Genomic DNA, 16,637 nt, shown 5'->3' on the forward strand with positions numbered 1-16,637 from the left:
CAGCTGGGGGAGTTCCGACCCGCCTACCGCTAGACTTATGTCGGTGAAGGATACCATATCCTATTGTTCATCAAATGCCTCGATCTTGATGTTATAGGATAGAGCATTTTTCTGCTCTATCTTCTGTGTGCCTTTATCATCAATATCGTACGCGCCAAAACGACTACTTGCGACCTTGCTTGATGGTTTCACGTATAGCAAAAGACTATACGTGGACACTTATGCATCAGATATAAGCATCGAAAAACCCGAATCAAGAAGCAAGGAAAGTAAAGAACAAAAATGGGGTGAGAGAGAGGAGACACTGATCCATCTAAAACACCAAAAAAGAGATTGGATCGGTTCTCAAAACTCGTATCGAAAAGACCTGAAAAAGTAGGGCCCGAGGTCTTTCTTAACAAACATAAAATATCCCTTTGCGCTGATTCTCCAAACCCCAAGAACGCAAGATTAATCGAATCAACCAAATACTCTCCCAAAATAAAGCTTGCAAATCCTCCCCAGATCCCAAAGTTGATATCAAAATCTTCTGACTTCCAACTTAATCCATAACTTTACATATCGAACAATCATAGAGATTTTCCCGCAAAATCATATAAATGCTCACGATCGGGATCACCACAAAGAGTTGCACAGCAGGTAAGACTCACGACCAGTGTCGGCAGAGAAGAGGAAACAACTAACAAGGTTCTCGACCCAAAGCTAGGAACGGGTACAAAAGGGCTCACGGTCAGGGCCAACAAAGAAGAGGAAACAACCAACAAGGCCCATAACCAAAGGCAACCTAAAAGACAACAGGTAAGGCTTATATTTAAGGCAACAAAGGGGCATAAAAAGAACTAATGAAGCTCACGGTTTAAGGCAGCAAAGAACAGCTGCAAAAACCCACGACCCAAGTCCATCCAAAGCACAAAGGGGCTCACGGCTAAAACCAATAAAAAGACCACCAAAGGCAACTATGCTTCCCTGACAAACATGAAATGATAACTAAAATAATTATAATTTTTTTTGGATGACAAACTTGATTCATCCATAACCCTCCAAATGATTCAAACTCAACAAGAAGGAATAAATTAAACTCAGGGAATTTCAATGGGTCTCACGGGTAGGGGCCAAATAAAGCAAACCAAATCCCCTCAAACTAGAGCCAGACTAAGTCCAGCAAAGGCCAAACAAAGAAAAAAGAGACCACCCCCAACTATCCACGACACTCAAATCGGGTCAAAGAAAAAAAGACATGCTCTCTGCTCACAGAAAGCGAAGCCACCAAAGCCTCTCGGACCGAGCGGCGAGACTAATGGCAGCGAGGGAAGCATCGGGGATAAGAGAAAAAGGGAACAAGCTTCCCAGAGTCAAACTACCAAGAAAAGGAAAACCACAGCTCAGAAAGAATGGCACGGCTTCGGGAAGGCCTCGGGCAGCAGCATGTCAGGCAAGGACGAACGAGGTCAACCTTCTCTCGCGAGGAGGAGGAAGAGTTCGGTCGGCTCGAGAACTAGAAAGGGAAAGGGCTAAGCACGCGAACGGGAGAGTGAAAGGAGGCAGAGCTCGGGTGCGTGCATTAGGGGAGTTAGGGCTTAAAGAGGAAAGGGGTAAAATAGTTTTAATATAAATTAATATATATATATATATATACACATATATATAATTAATATATATATATATATATATTAAATTATATTCGATTTACTCGCGCGCGACGACGTAACAAAACGAGTGTCCTTCTCAGAAAAAATTGACGCTCCGGACGTGCCGGTGTAGTCCGTTTTGTCATCCGGGGTCGCTCGAACGACGTCGTCGACAATCAGGTCAAAAACGCGTCAAAATTCAAATTTTACAAAATTTCGACCCGCGATCGATCGCTTCAAAAGTTTAACTCGAGCATTCGACAAGTAACAATGCAAACAAAGCGAATCGTGGCGATCGGACACTCCGACTCTCCGAATTGCGAAGTTTTGTGCGCGGGAGTGCGAATTGTGCAAAAGGCTACCCTAAGGCTCAGGAAGGTCCTATGGGGAATCCCTTTTGGGTTTCCTCATGTTGGTTTCATCCTTCTAAGTGCTAGAAGTAGATACCACACGCGAAACTCCAGAAGGGGAGGGAAGCGGGTTGAGTTTCTAGAACAAGGCGGGTCCTATTTCTAAGGTTCTAAGATGGTCGAAGGGAGGTCCCTAAGGCTAGATCCTAAAATGTTTCAATCATATTTGATCAACCACCTCCACTAACTAAGCAGACTCAAGTCCACAACAATATAGAATAATAGGGACATAAGATCTTGACCAAGTTCAACATCATTTTCACATCAACCACTCTAAGCTAAATGTGATACATCTTTATTCATCTAAATTCAAAATTAAAGCTAACATATACTTAACAACTAAAACCTAATGATTAAACTAAATCAATATCAAAAATAATAATTAATCGTAAGCGCTAGCACCCAAGTTAAACTTAAAAATCAAATATTAAAATCTTCACAAAATGATGACAAAATCTATGGGTAGTGTTTAATAAATAAATTTAATTTTCCTTTTAAAATTTAACCTGAAACTAAACACTAAAAACTTGCTAAAGAGAGCCGGATGTGAATTTTTAAAAATCCATCGTCTTGATAAATAATGGTAAATTCATATGACTGTGATGGGCTACCAAACTAGTTTATCTTTAGGATCTAATCAAACTACAATTTGCAACATTCATATTAGATTTTTAAATTAATTTTGATAATAGAATTTCATACGATTGAAGAGTTTTGAAGAATAAATAAATATATATCTTATTCTTAAAAATAAATTTAAATTTTAAAAAAGTGTTGGGCTTATGTACAGCCTAACATAATCAAGTTAAACTCATAAGTGATTAAGATGATTTGCCCAAGATTATTTCTATATATAAATAGTCATACGAGGTCAAATCATAATAGGATATTTTTCATAAACAAGGGAACTGCCACCAAATAATTATAGTCAACTTATCATGAATAGATCAAGTGTTTACACTGAAGTGAATGTTCTCTATTAAACGATGCTAGTTTATCTTGCAGATGAACTTCAATAATATGAGAAGAGAATTGAGTCAATCAACTATCAAACTCAGGATTCAAGTTTTTAAACAAGAAACAAACATTTGAAAGAAAAAAAAGTTCTAGACATTTAAAAAGAACTCTGAGTGTACAAAGTGCAAGATAAGTCCAAATAGAAACAATTTACATAAAGAGGAAAGGAATGATTTTGTTACAGTATATAACCAACACCAAATGTATTCAACAACAATGTATGACCAAATAACAAGATCACTAATCCAAGAAAAGTATATTATCAAGTCAAGAAAAAACTATTCCACATGCAATATGGCTTAGATCCAAAAAGATTCCGAAAAGGAAAGTACTAAGTGGAAGTTAATAAAACCAAATAAACATAAACCTCTAGGGAATAACTTTTCAAATGAGCATAGCTAGGTCAAGAGAAATTCCAGTCAAAATGGTATGAACTAGATTAAGGATAAACTCTATGACAGCATTGTTATGAAGGAGAAGACTAAACAATTGATCTATATTAAAAGAAGTAACCCAAGTAGGTTTATAATAACTATAAATTTCACAGAGTACTTCTAAGTTCAATCTAAAATAGTTTGACATCGGACACTCGGCTTGCTTAGAGCCTATGAAACTAACTCAAAAAAAAAATAAGGAAAGAAAGAATTTAAAAAGACTTAAGCTTGAAAAAAAAATTCTAAGTAGAATGATTTAGTTTGGGTTTAGCTACTTCTTTTTAGTAATATTAAGTAGATGGTATATCCTAAATATTTCAGTCATCATAAGAACTCGTGCTCAGAGTAAGATCTTGCAGTGCAAGTTTGCCAGGTAATATGCGTATATGGAGGAATTATTATTAAACATGTGATCTAGATTGTTCAATTAAAATAATCTATTCAGGCATTCTAAAATTTTCATAGGACCAGCATTTATTTTTATGCCCATGTGTTTGGTGATTGAATATTGAATAACTATAGTTATTTGGCAGAGTAGATTCCTCTTATTTGTGCTCGCTAGATTGCATTGCTCAAATATAACTCACTCTTGCATCAGCATCATAATCCGGTGTTGTTGTGCGCTTGTAGATTCAATCTTATGCTTATAAGTTTATCTCACTTGTTATTTTTGCAGATCTCATACAGTTTTACTTATAATTATGTTGGGTGAGTATGTTTGATTAGATTGATTTACTTATTCTAACGTGCGTTGTCCACAAAGTAAACATTATCTTGTTGTGGTTATTAAATATTGTATTATGTTACTTCACATGTTCATTTTGTCGGATTGAATTGATTGAATAAAAAAAAAATATATATATATATATATGACCAGCTAGATTCAAAGGTATCTCCATTATCACTTTCTAAGCTATCAACTCAATGAGTACCTGAAAATAAAAGATAGCATCAAAAGGATAAATAATAAATTGAAATACAAAGAAGCCATTCCAATCTATACCTGGATGTCCCCATGCAGCTTCCAGACTGAAGAAAAATTGCCTGAAAGATGAGAACAAGCTCTAGTAATTTCTGAAGCTTCCTACAGAGCAAAGACGGACAACCCCATAGAATCAGTTTATATTATATTCTGCAATGAATATCAGAGATTGGGAAAAGCATGCTATCATGTCAACAACAAACCATCAAAAGAGAAGCGCCCCATTCATATGCTCCAATACTAGCACATTCCTTTGATAGACCAAGAAGACCAGAAGCAAGCCCAAAATGTGCTGAAACATTATGAGGTGAAACGTCTAATGCCTGCCGAAACAGTTCAATTCCCTGTAAACAAGGAGTGGAGCATGATGCGTCTAAAGTATACTTCAATGAACATTTATAACTTGCTTCCATAAGCAAACTCAAAACTTAGATAAGAATTGTAAACTTTGGCCAAGAAAATTATTTCTAAGGAACAAACTTAGATGCAGACCAAGATTAGGACAATAGAGTAAAATACGTATTAATGATATGTACTAGTTGAATAAAACAGATTGCAAACAAGCGAAATGTGCTAAAAATTCTCAAAATAATCATTTCTTCTTATTGGGAAGACCAATAACAACCATTTAGACTCGCATGTACTACCATTATGACGAAAATTGATCTCCAAATTGTTGGCCTCTTAAGAGAATGAAAGAAAATTTTTACCACTTGGGTATCAATGGACCTTAAACTAGTCCTCATCTAATAAGAGGAATTGATTGGTGAGTCCCTGGGTGACCACAGTCCTCTCTAAGCTCCAAGTGGCGCGGCCAGACTAACCTATGATGAGATTCATAACCCCACAAGTGATTCAAACCCAATTGGTGATTTGATGTCCCTCAAAAATGTGATTAACCGTCATTCCTAACTCAAGGAGTCTCAAATTATTCCAAATGAAAGACTAAAGAGAACAAATATCTTAAACTATGCCTCAAGAATGACTAACATAAACTATTCTTTGCAAATTAAAAATGACTCAAGAACATGAATTGACATTGAAGAAGACCGAGAATCGTAATATTACGATCTACACTAATGCTAGCTGAGCTGAAATACTGACTCGTAGAAGATCTACCACGGGTTACTATATGGGGTAACCTGATTACTTGGAAAAGTAAAAAAAAAAGAAATTATGATGGCAAGAAGTAGTGCAGAAACTGAGTATAGTTACTATTCATTTATATGGGGTAACCTGGTTACTTGGAAAAGTAAAAAAAAAAGAGATTATGATGGCAAGAAGTAGTGCAGAAACTGAGTATCGTGTCCATGACCTAGAAATTTATGAAGGAATGTGGCTAAAGAAATTACTGGTGGAACTATGCATGGAAAACAAAAGCATTAATAAGATGTTTAATAAAAGTCAATCAAACATCAATATTTCAAAGAATATGATAGACCACGATCGAACCAAATATATAAAAATTGGCAGGCACTTCATCTCTGACAAGGTCAATGGAGGGGTTATCTAGCCAAGTTACATCCAAACTCAATATCAAATTGCGTGCATTCTTACTAAAACTCTTCCTCGGCATCACATTAGTGATCTCAGTACCAATTTTGGAATGTATGACATATACAACCCAACTTGAGGGGGGTATTATATGTATGCATTCGTGGACCACATGGGCCCACCCGCGATTTAGGAAATTGTACTTTAGCTACTAAATTTGAGGGGAAAAAGTTCTTCTCCCTTAATTATCCATTATTATGTTTTAATTCTTTTCTTCTTATTATTATGATTTGAATTTTCATCCAATTGTCTTGTAGTATAAGCTGTATATATACTTGTTATTTGTTTATATTAAAAAATTAAAAAAATTAGAGATTTTTTTCTTCTAAGAAATTTCATCCAAAATTCCGCAGTATCTTTAACCATATATCATCACAACAATCAATTAAAGATAGTTGATAGGTGGCAACTCATAGTTATTAACAGAATTCCTTGAACAATACAATGCAATTCCCTTAAGTTGTTGGTAGATTGGGTTCACCAAATCAAGTAGGCACAATAGAGTTACTTATCAATTTGCAAACCCACCTCTATCTCAGCCCCACCATTGTCTACAAACTCATATTCCAAGTACCGGTCCAAAGAGAAGCAATGTCCAAAAATAAGCGTGCTCATGGGTATCAAGCACCACCATTGTCTATAAACTCATATTCCAAGTACCGGTCCAAAGAGAAGCAATGTCCATAAATAAGAGTGCTCACAGGTATCATGCAATATTCTATAAAATGGTAGATAATGAATATTCTATCAAAGAAAAATATCATGAAAAATGAAGTAGTTTGCCATATAAATCTTCATGTATCCCAGCATCTAATTCCTAATCTCCAAAAAAGACCAAAGGGGCGATCAATCAACGAGTGCATGAGTGCTTATAAGCTTAAAAATATGCTTATTCCAATAAAATTGTGCATTAAATGAATAATAAACAAGAAACCCATTATTTTTTTCATGAGTTAAAGAGTCTAATTTGTCGATTAGCATGCAAAATAACTTCCTTTTGCCTTTTTTGCTTTTATTATAAGGAAGAACAAGATGCATGTTACACATGCAAATTTATTAATAGAAAAAAAAAACCTTACCTTTCGGAATGATCCAAGCATTAGAAGAATGTTGCCACTCTCAATTAATGAAAATAGTTTGGAATCCTCCAGTTCAATTGCACGACCATATGACTGCCACAAAATATGAAATTTTTATCAATCATATAGAATGTTTGTTCAATTATATGTGAAATATATATTAATTAGTAGCATATAATCAATTGTTCATAAAAGAAGGGCTAAGTTTATCATTTAGATTTGAGTAAACCATTTAAATTCTAAATATCCTTGATCAATTGATTTAAAATCATATTAAAGCTATTCTAAATTATTTCCTCTAACAACATAGCAACATATTTGAAAAATCATAAAGTTATTTTCATTGTCCTCTTCAAGAGCATGATCCAAAAATAGAGTTTAGTATTTTGATATTAAACAGTTAGGAAAATGTCAATAGATAAGCACATTTTTCAATTGTATGCATTAATCTTAGCAACATTATTATTTATACACTAGATAAACAATAATGAATACCACTTGCTTCATGTCTCTACTAAAACATCCATCTTCTCAGGCGCCAGTATTAAAGAAAGCATAGTAGACAGAATGATTCACAAATTAAATTATTTTCTTTATAATCCTAGTCTTTAAGATGACTTGGGCATGCTGTATAAAAAATGATCTTAATTTATTAAGATTAAACGAAAATATAACACACTCACTAGGACACAATGGAGAAAAAGGATTCATGTAGCCAAGCCCACTTAGTAGGATAAAAGCATTTTGCTGCTGCTGTTGTTAATCCTAGTCTTTAAGTTATAATTGCTCTCATCCACTGTACATCTGCCAAGATTCAATCAAAGCACCGCTGAACTTCTCATGCAAGTATTTATTTTCCAAAGTTACAGATCATGCTACTCATACCGATTTAGCACAGTAAAGCACAAGATTATTACATAACATCAAATTCATTTGCACAGTACCCATGATTAACAACTTTTAACATCAAGTACCTAGCTTTATTAATTACCTTTTCTACAGTAGTCCTTTTTTTTTTCAATATCTATGTTAAACATATCATTTGTGAAGTAGATGCAGATCTCTAAATCAGTGAAGCAACAAGCCCATTAACACTTCGAAGATAATGTCTGAGATGGTAAAAAATCGAAGGATTTTGAAAATCAAACCAAATGTTCCAAATATAAATATGATGATGTCTTTAAGTTTTGGCATTGCTAGCAACACAGTAACAATATGAATGGTGATAAAGGAAGTTGTGCCATGGATTGCTTGCAAGAATCATGAGATGAAGGTATAGGAGGCTAGCATTAGTTGGCTTCAAAGTTGCCTATGGGTTGTAGGAAGGGGAGGCATCATGATTTATAACAACATTATGTTGGGTCCTCAATTTTTGCTTCCATAATTAAATTAGAAAATATATTATTCCTTTCATCTAAATTTTAAGTAAAATTATCTTGTAGTAATACACCTCTAAAAGTAAACAAAAACTTTCCTCATTTATCAAAATAGTTTTTTTTTAATTAATACCAAGAACATTTACTACAAAAAAGTCAAATATAACTTCACCCGTGTATTTATCTTTCCTATTCTATACCCACCATTAACTCTTTCATTGCCCTAGCGTCAGTGTTTCATTTAAACCACAAATAATTATCTAATCTTCTCAAGTATAAGTCGGAAAAGTTTATCCATTGTTTAAGAAAATCGATCTTTTAAATTAACTTCTAATCAAACATGAGATGTATACACAGACAACATTTATTAAATCCTTCATGAGAACTAAATAAATAGTAATCACTCTAATCACATAAATTATTTCACCCTCTAACTCTTTATAAGCTACCATTACCGCCTCATTTTTAACCCAATACAAAATAGTTTATAGCATTATTAAATGTCCCTTGAACCTTTTCTGATTCCACTTACCTTCATGCAAGCATAAAATACCTATTCTCTTTAAAATCATTATATTAAACAATTCTCTGGATTTTCTTTTCGAAGCACCAAAATCACATGTACCAAATTTTCCTTGATTCTAACCCTAGTAAACCCTCACTGTTCACTATTATTAGGCCAAATCCGGGTGTGTCGCTGTGAGTAATATCTCAACTAACTCATCTATCCTACAAAATTGAATTAAGAAACATGTCACAAATTCTTTACAAAAAGCATTGCAAATGCTCACCACAACCAAGGTTGTAGCGCATTGCTACTAGGGAAAATCTTAGCATTCCAAATTTGATACAATTCTTAAACTTTTATGCCATTAACTTTAGGATTCATTATCAGCCTAATACCAATAATTAATCATTAAAATCCATAACTGACATTTTTTTCCAAGATTTGAATAGCCATTAAATGTAACGTGAAGACTATACATCCTCTTAAAAATCTTTAAAACTAACGGAAAGCAAATTTAATTAGCTTCTATATCATTTAATAACAATCACAATATATATTTTGGAAAAAACAGGAAAATAATTGGTGATTTTGAATAGTAAAGGCTATCAGATCATGTAATTCCGTTCACAAGAGTTGAAGAGGTAATAGCATTTCGCCAAGAGTGAGGTGAGATGAAATTTATACCATCATAGATTGTATGAATTAGAAGAATAAAAGGGTATAAGTGGATTTTTATGATGTTTTTACAAAAAATTATACCCTCATTTTCTATACATGCTTGACGATAAGATGCTTTCAGCAAAACAATCAACTTGCTTATGTTTGGTATTTGTTTTGTTAGATTTTTGTATGTAAATTTCCATAAACCAATTATTCCCATGGTTCTTTTGAACTTAAAAAATGAATTGAGCTAAACAATGCTATGCTTGATCAATCTTGAGAAATTTAAAAAGAAATAAAGGGTTGAGCATAAATTTACATTTAATAAATCTTGTTTCTCTGACAATGCACTTATAGCCAAGCAATTTGATCTAAACCAAACCGCATCGTTATTGTTATTCCAACTATTTATGGTCAACATTATAAATCAATTTCCATTTGTTCACATTGAGTATTATCTAAGGTGTTAAAGAAGTTCCCGCATATTATTTTGCGCACCTTCTATACCATGAAAGCACGGGCATAATACAAAGAGACAGATACGACACGACATGATACTGCGACAGCATAACTAAAAATAAAATAAGACACGAAAATTGTAGCCAGAGAAAAAATATACAAAATATAGAATTTTTCAATATTCTTTATTCAAGTCATCAAGAAAAAAGTATGCAAGAATAAAATTTAATTTTATTAATGTAACTTTTATTATGAAACATCATGCTTACCCAAAAAAATTTCAAAATTAGATATAATATATATTTAATAAGAATTCCTCAAACTTATTTAAGAAAATTTAAATTACCCTGCGATTACACCTTATTTAATTAATTAAGTTAAAATTTAACTTTTAGAATTAGAGTACGTATAGATTTATAACTATTAAATTGTTAATGAGTAAGAAAATTATAAATTGTTACTTACAAAACTAGCATGGCTTTGAATCCACTTGACAATGAATAGCAGCTTCAGTGCAAGAGCCGCAAAGTTCACAGGGTATTTGATCGAATTCAACAAACATATTTGACTCCTATTTGGGTTGCAACAAAAAAGCTTACAGCTTTCGCTTTAGCCAATACAATTTTGGCTTCGATGAACAAAAGAGAACAACACTCGACTTCGACAAATGCATGATGAACCTTCAATGCCCTGCTTTGACAAATAAAGAGGAAGCTATCAATGCCAGGTTTCGTGAATATTGGATGCACCTTCATTTTTCGATACTCGATCTTGATGAATGTTAGGAGAGTTTTGACATAACAAAAGAGAATGCTTCGACTATGAGATATAATTAAGACTACACATATATTTATAATCCCACTACGTGGGGTCGGCTTCTTGTCTCTTTTGCATTTCTTGTCTCTTTTTTTCCTGAATTGTGTTGCGCCCATATACAATGCAATGTTAAGGCGTGTTTTTAAATATAATGTAATTTTTGTCATATATACTACTTTATTAACATTTTTAACAAAACAAATCAATTTTTATTATCTTCCAAGCATACAATAAACAACAACAACAACAACAACAAAGTCTTAATCCCACTACGTGGGGTCGGCTACCTGAATCTTTTTTCTCCATTGTGCCCCCCTATTTAGTGTATTTAGTGTCATATTTTCATTTAGTTCAAATAAATTAAGATCATTTTTTTTTTTACAATAAGACCAAGTCTTCCTTGGTCTACCTTGTCTTTCTTAACAAAAGTTGAATCTAAAACATCCACTCTCCTAATCGGATCAACGGATGGTCGACGTTTAATGTGACCAAACCATCTAAGACGACTCTCTCTAATTTTGTCAGTCACTGGAGCTGCACTAACCATATCACGGATATGTTCATTTTGCGTTTTGTCTCTAAGAGCAAAGCCACTCATCCACTTAATCATTCTCATCTCGGCAACACTTAACTTAATAGTCCTTCTCTTTTAAAGGCCAACATTGAGCGCCATAGAGCATTGCAAGTCTCATCACCATCTTATAAAATTTTCCTTTCAGTCTAAGCATACTATTCTATCACACAAAAAAAGCCCGAAGCATTCCTCCACTTCAACCAACCAACTTGAAGTCTACTATTAACATCACCATCTATATCACCATCGCTTTGAACAAAAAACCCCTAGATATCTAAATCGTTCACACCTTTTAATAATTTGATCGCCCAAAGTTACGCTTTTGTCACAAGAGCAACTACTGCTAAAATTACATTTCATATATTCAGTTTTAGTTTTGCTCAAATGAAGGTCTTTAGACGTCAAGGTAGACCTCCATAATTCAAGTTTTTCCTGGACATTTTTCTCTCATCTTATCCACGAGAAGGATATCATCAGCAAAAAGCATACGTCCAGGTACATCCTCTTGTAAATGTCCAATAAGATCATCCGTAACTAAAGCAAAAATATACGGGCTTAAAGCCGATCCCTGATGTATCTTCCAAGCATGGAGTCAAAAATTTCTCAAAACATAATATAATTTTTCTAAGCTTATATTCCACGGCTCACTCTTATCACTATATGGTGTTTCGTAAATTTAATTCATCTATAAGTTAACATAATCCTAAACATCGCTTTGTTCTTAAATATTGGTACAAAAATGCTTCATCTTCAATCATTTGCATCCTATTAGTTTTAAAATGCTATTAAAATATTTGTTAGGAAAATTATTATAATATCCCCCACGCTCCTTCAAATCTCATAGCTAGTAATAGACATAAAATCTCATGTTTTTGCATATTTTAGAAACAGCTCTACTTCAATTTTTGGGTCACCATTATGTTGATTATGCTCTTACAATATAATTTCTTCATTAAATCTATAATTTAGTATTTCTCAACCACAAAAAATTATTTAAATGAAATTGAAAAAATTAAACTACAGATTGATAGTAACTTTCAAACACAAATTTGAGCTAAAACTTAAAAGGGATTGGTCTGTATCCTTGTTTTCTTGTTTTTGTTTTAACTTTCATTTTTTATTCAAATAAATTCGAACAATGAACAATCTAAGAAAAATGATTAGTTCAAGCTTTTACTTGATGGGCTATCAAATCAAAAAAAAAAAACTTATGAAACTCTATCAATGATATTAATTCATGTCATTGATCACAACAAAATTCGTCATCTTTCAATTAAAAATCTTAGCATATAATTCAAAAAAAAAGATGATTAAAATTTTATTTCTACCTGAGTATAATTGTGTTGATAGATAGATAGATAGATAGATATATGCCTAGTAGATTATGCCCAAAAGATACATGGATTAAATATTTAAATAAAAGAGGGTGTTTATAACGAAAACAGTTAAAAGACATGAATCTCATCAAAGTAAATTAAAGAGCCCAAGATATTGAATGTGGAGGAAAAAATGAAAAAGTTGGATGAAATGAAGTGCGTTGGATCTAACCAAGCTTTGGGTCAATCCCTATATAATCCAAAGATGCGTCCTATTTTTGTCCATCCCAAAAGTGGCCTAGAAGTGTGGAAATGTTTTTTATACAACAACAACAAAACCTTTATCCCACTAAGTGAGGTCGGCTACATGAATCCTTTTTTCTCTATTGCGTCCTATTTAGTGTCATATTTTCATTTAATGATATTAAATTAAGATAATTTTTTTTATAGAATAAGCCCAAGTCATCCTAGTTATATCTCTGCCTTTCTTACCACTGCCTTTATTAACATAAGTTGAATCTAAAACATCTACTCTTCTAATCGGATCATCAAATGGTTAGCGTTTAATGTGACCAAACCATCTAAGACGACTCCCTCTAATTTTGTCTGTCACTGGAGTTGCACCAACCCTATCACGGATATATTCATTTCGCATTTTGTCTCTAAGTGTAAAGCCACTCATCCACCTAATAATTCTCATCTTGGCAAAGCTTTAACTTAGTTTTATGATTCTCTCTTAAAGGCCAACATTCAATGCCATAGAGCATTGCAGATCTCACCATCATATCTCACCATCATCTTATAACCATCATCTTATAAAATTTTCCTTATAGTTTAAGCGGTATTTTTTTATCATGCGATAGGCCCGAGGCATTCCTCAACTTCAATCAACCAACTTGAATTCTAATAACAACATCCCCATCAATATCACCATCACTTTGAACAATAGACCTGATATATCTAAAGCGTTCACACCTTTTAATAATTAGATCACCCATAGTTATATTTTTGTCACTAGAGCTACTAATACTAAAATTACATTCCATGTATTCAGTTTTAGTTCTACTCAAACGGAGGTCTTTAGACTCCAAGGTAGACCTCCATAATTCAAGTTTTTCCTAAGCTTTTTCTCTCGTCTCATACGCGAGAAGGAATCATCAGCAAAAAGCATACACCAAGGTGCATCCTCCTATAAGTGTCCAGTAAGACCATCCATAACTAAAGCAAATAGATATGGGCTTAAAGCCAATCCCTAATGTAAACCAACAGAAATAAGAAAATATATTGTCAATCCTCCTATTCGAATACAGGTAATAGTTCTTGTATACATATCTTTAATGACTTGAATACAAGTCAAATCAACACCTTTCTTCTCCAGAACTCTCCAAAGGATACCTCTTAGGACCTTATCGTAAGCTTTTTCTAAACAAATAAAAATCATACGTAGATCCTCCTTATTATCTCTGAAATTCTTCGTCAAACCTCTCAATAAATGCACAACTTCCATAGTAGACCTGCCCTTACCCTATGTTTAATTACCCTTTCTCATAATTTTATAGTATGACACATCAACTTAATGTTCCTCTATAATTGGCACTCTTGTGCATCCCCTTTATTCTTAAAAATGAGTATGCATCCTCTTTATTCTTAAAAATGAGAACCAAAATACTCTTCATCCACACCTCAGACATCTTTTTTAGTTTTTAAAATAATATTAACGAGTTTAGTAAGTCAAGAAACTCTCAAATCTCCTGAATATTTCCACAATTCAATTGAGATATCATTAGGTCTTACAGGCTTTCCACCCTTGGTTTTCTTTAAAGCCTCCTCAACTTAATTTTTACTAATGCGACGGTAAAAATAAAACATTTTATTATTATTTACGATATTAAGATCACTAAGATCGATCATAATTTCCGAGACTTCATTAAAAAATTTATCAAAATAACTCATCCAACTATTTTGAATATTTTTTTATAAGACAAGCATTTTTTGGGTTTCATCTTTAATACACTTTACTTAAGTTAAATCTTTACTTTTCTTTTCTCTTTGTTTGGTGAATTTATACATATATTTTTCATCCTCCTTAGTATCTAATCTATTATAAACTTAGTATCTAAGTATCTAATCTATTATAAAGATCATTAAAAGCAAAATTTTTACGTCACAGATTCTTCTCTTAGACTCCTTACGGGCCGTTTGATATTTTTCTCAATTCTCTAAGCTTTTAAATTTAAACCAATTTTTATAACAATTTTTTTTATATTTTATCTTTTCTTGCAAATTATTATTCTACCACCAACTACTTTTATTCATAGAAAAATTTTCTTTTGATTCTCCAAGTACAACTTTTGACACTTGTTTAATAGTTTTCGTTACTTTATCCCACATAAAATTTGCATCTTCATGAACATCCTAAATTTTGAAATCTTGAATTTTCCTCTTAAAAAGAATTTTATTTGTCTTTTATCATTTATTTTACAACTCTTCATCTTAAAATCTAAAACTAATAATCGATGTTAAGTACTTAAATCCTCACTTGGAATGACCTTACATGACCTTACAATCCTTACAATTCTTACATTCTCGACGATCTCTTCTTCCCATAAGAAAATAATTAATTAGTGTTTTATTAGAACCTTTCTTATAAATAAAAATATGTTCATCTCTTTTCTTGAATAAAGTATTAGCAATAATAAAATCATACGTCAAAACAAAATCTAATATAGTTATACCTTCTTCATTAATCACTCCAAAACCGTAGTCGTCATGATTATGTCTAAAATTTTCTGCCACTCTACCAACATGTCCATTTAAATCTTCTCTAATAATTTTTTTTTCTTCAAGGGGTATCATTTGTATTAAATCTTCTAAGTCATTTATCTTTAGAACAAATATCTAAACCAACTTGAGAAGCATAAACACTTATAATATTAAAAATCTTAGTATCAATTCATGATTATGTCTAAAATTTTCTGCCACTCTACCAACATGTCCATTTAAATCTTCTCTAATAATTTTTTTTTCTTCAAGGGGTATCATTTGTATTAAATCTTCTAAGTCATTTATCTTTAGAACAAATATCTAAACCAACTTGAGAAGCATAAACACTTATAATATTAAAAATCTTAGTATCAATAATAATTTTAAGGGCTATAATTCTATCTCCAACTCTATTAATTTTTACAACATTATCTTTTAAACTCTTATAAATTATCTTTTAAACTCTTATCTATAATTAACTACCCCATATCTAGTGTGACTCTTAATTGAATACCAAAGTTTAAAACCTAAGTTATCAATATCCTTAGTCTTTTCTCCAATCCCTTTAATTTCTTGAACAAATAAGACATTTATCTTTCTATGAATCATAATAACAACTAATTTCATTAATTTATCAATAAGAGTACCTGTGTTCCAAAATATTATCCTAATATTAGTTTCATGGACTAACTTATTTACCCGCATTCGTCCGTAATGTGGGAACCCTGTCCGTAATGTGTCCGTAATGTGGGAACCCTTGTTTATTTGACACTACAGCTGGGCGTCGATGTAGTGGCCCTTACACACTTTTAACTGTGTTCAAACCATACAGCGCGTCGCTTTCACGGGACGTCATAGCACTTACACAATGATCAAAAGGATTCTTGTCATGATTTTTTTGACAAGTTTTACGCTGACTGTCGACTACCCAACGCAACCCTCCACTTTTCACATCTAGACTTGGGGCCGACAATGGTTGTGTTATGGAAATGTTTTTTTTTTTTTTTTTTAAAAAAAAAACCAAAAAAAAATATTATAGCATCCCTGTTTTTCATTCATCG

At 32.7% G+C, this 16,637-nt stretch overlaps 1 protein-coding gene across 1 annotated transcript in view; it reads right to left on the bottom strand.

Moving 5' to 3' along the window:
* LOC110021321 (tetratricopeptide repeat protein SKI3) overlaps positions 1 to 16,637 on the bottom strand; it is a 92,219-nt gene that overhangs the window by 73,668 nt on the left and 1,914 nt on the right. Inside the window, 3 exon segments of the mRNA XM_020719765.1 lie at positions 4,493 to 4,573; positions 4,675 to 4,815; positions 7,105 to 7,197. Of these exon segments, the coding sequence (XP_020575424.1) occupies positions 4,493 to 4,573; positions 4,675 to 4,815; positions 7,105 to 7,197 (315 nt within the window).

This window comes from Phalaenopsis equestris, unplaced genomic scaffold (genome assembly GCF_001263595.1).
Source record: "Phalaenopsis equestris unplaced genomic scaffold, ASM126359v1 Scaffold000133, whole genome shotgun sequence".
NCBI classification, from domain to species: domain Eukaryota; kingdom Viridiplantae; phylum Streptophyta; class Magnoliopsida; order Asparagales; family Orchidaceae; genus Phalaenopsis; species Phalaenopsis equestris.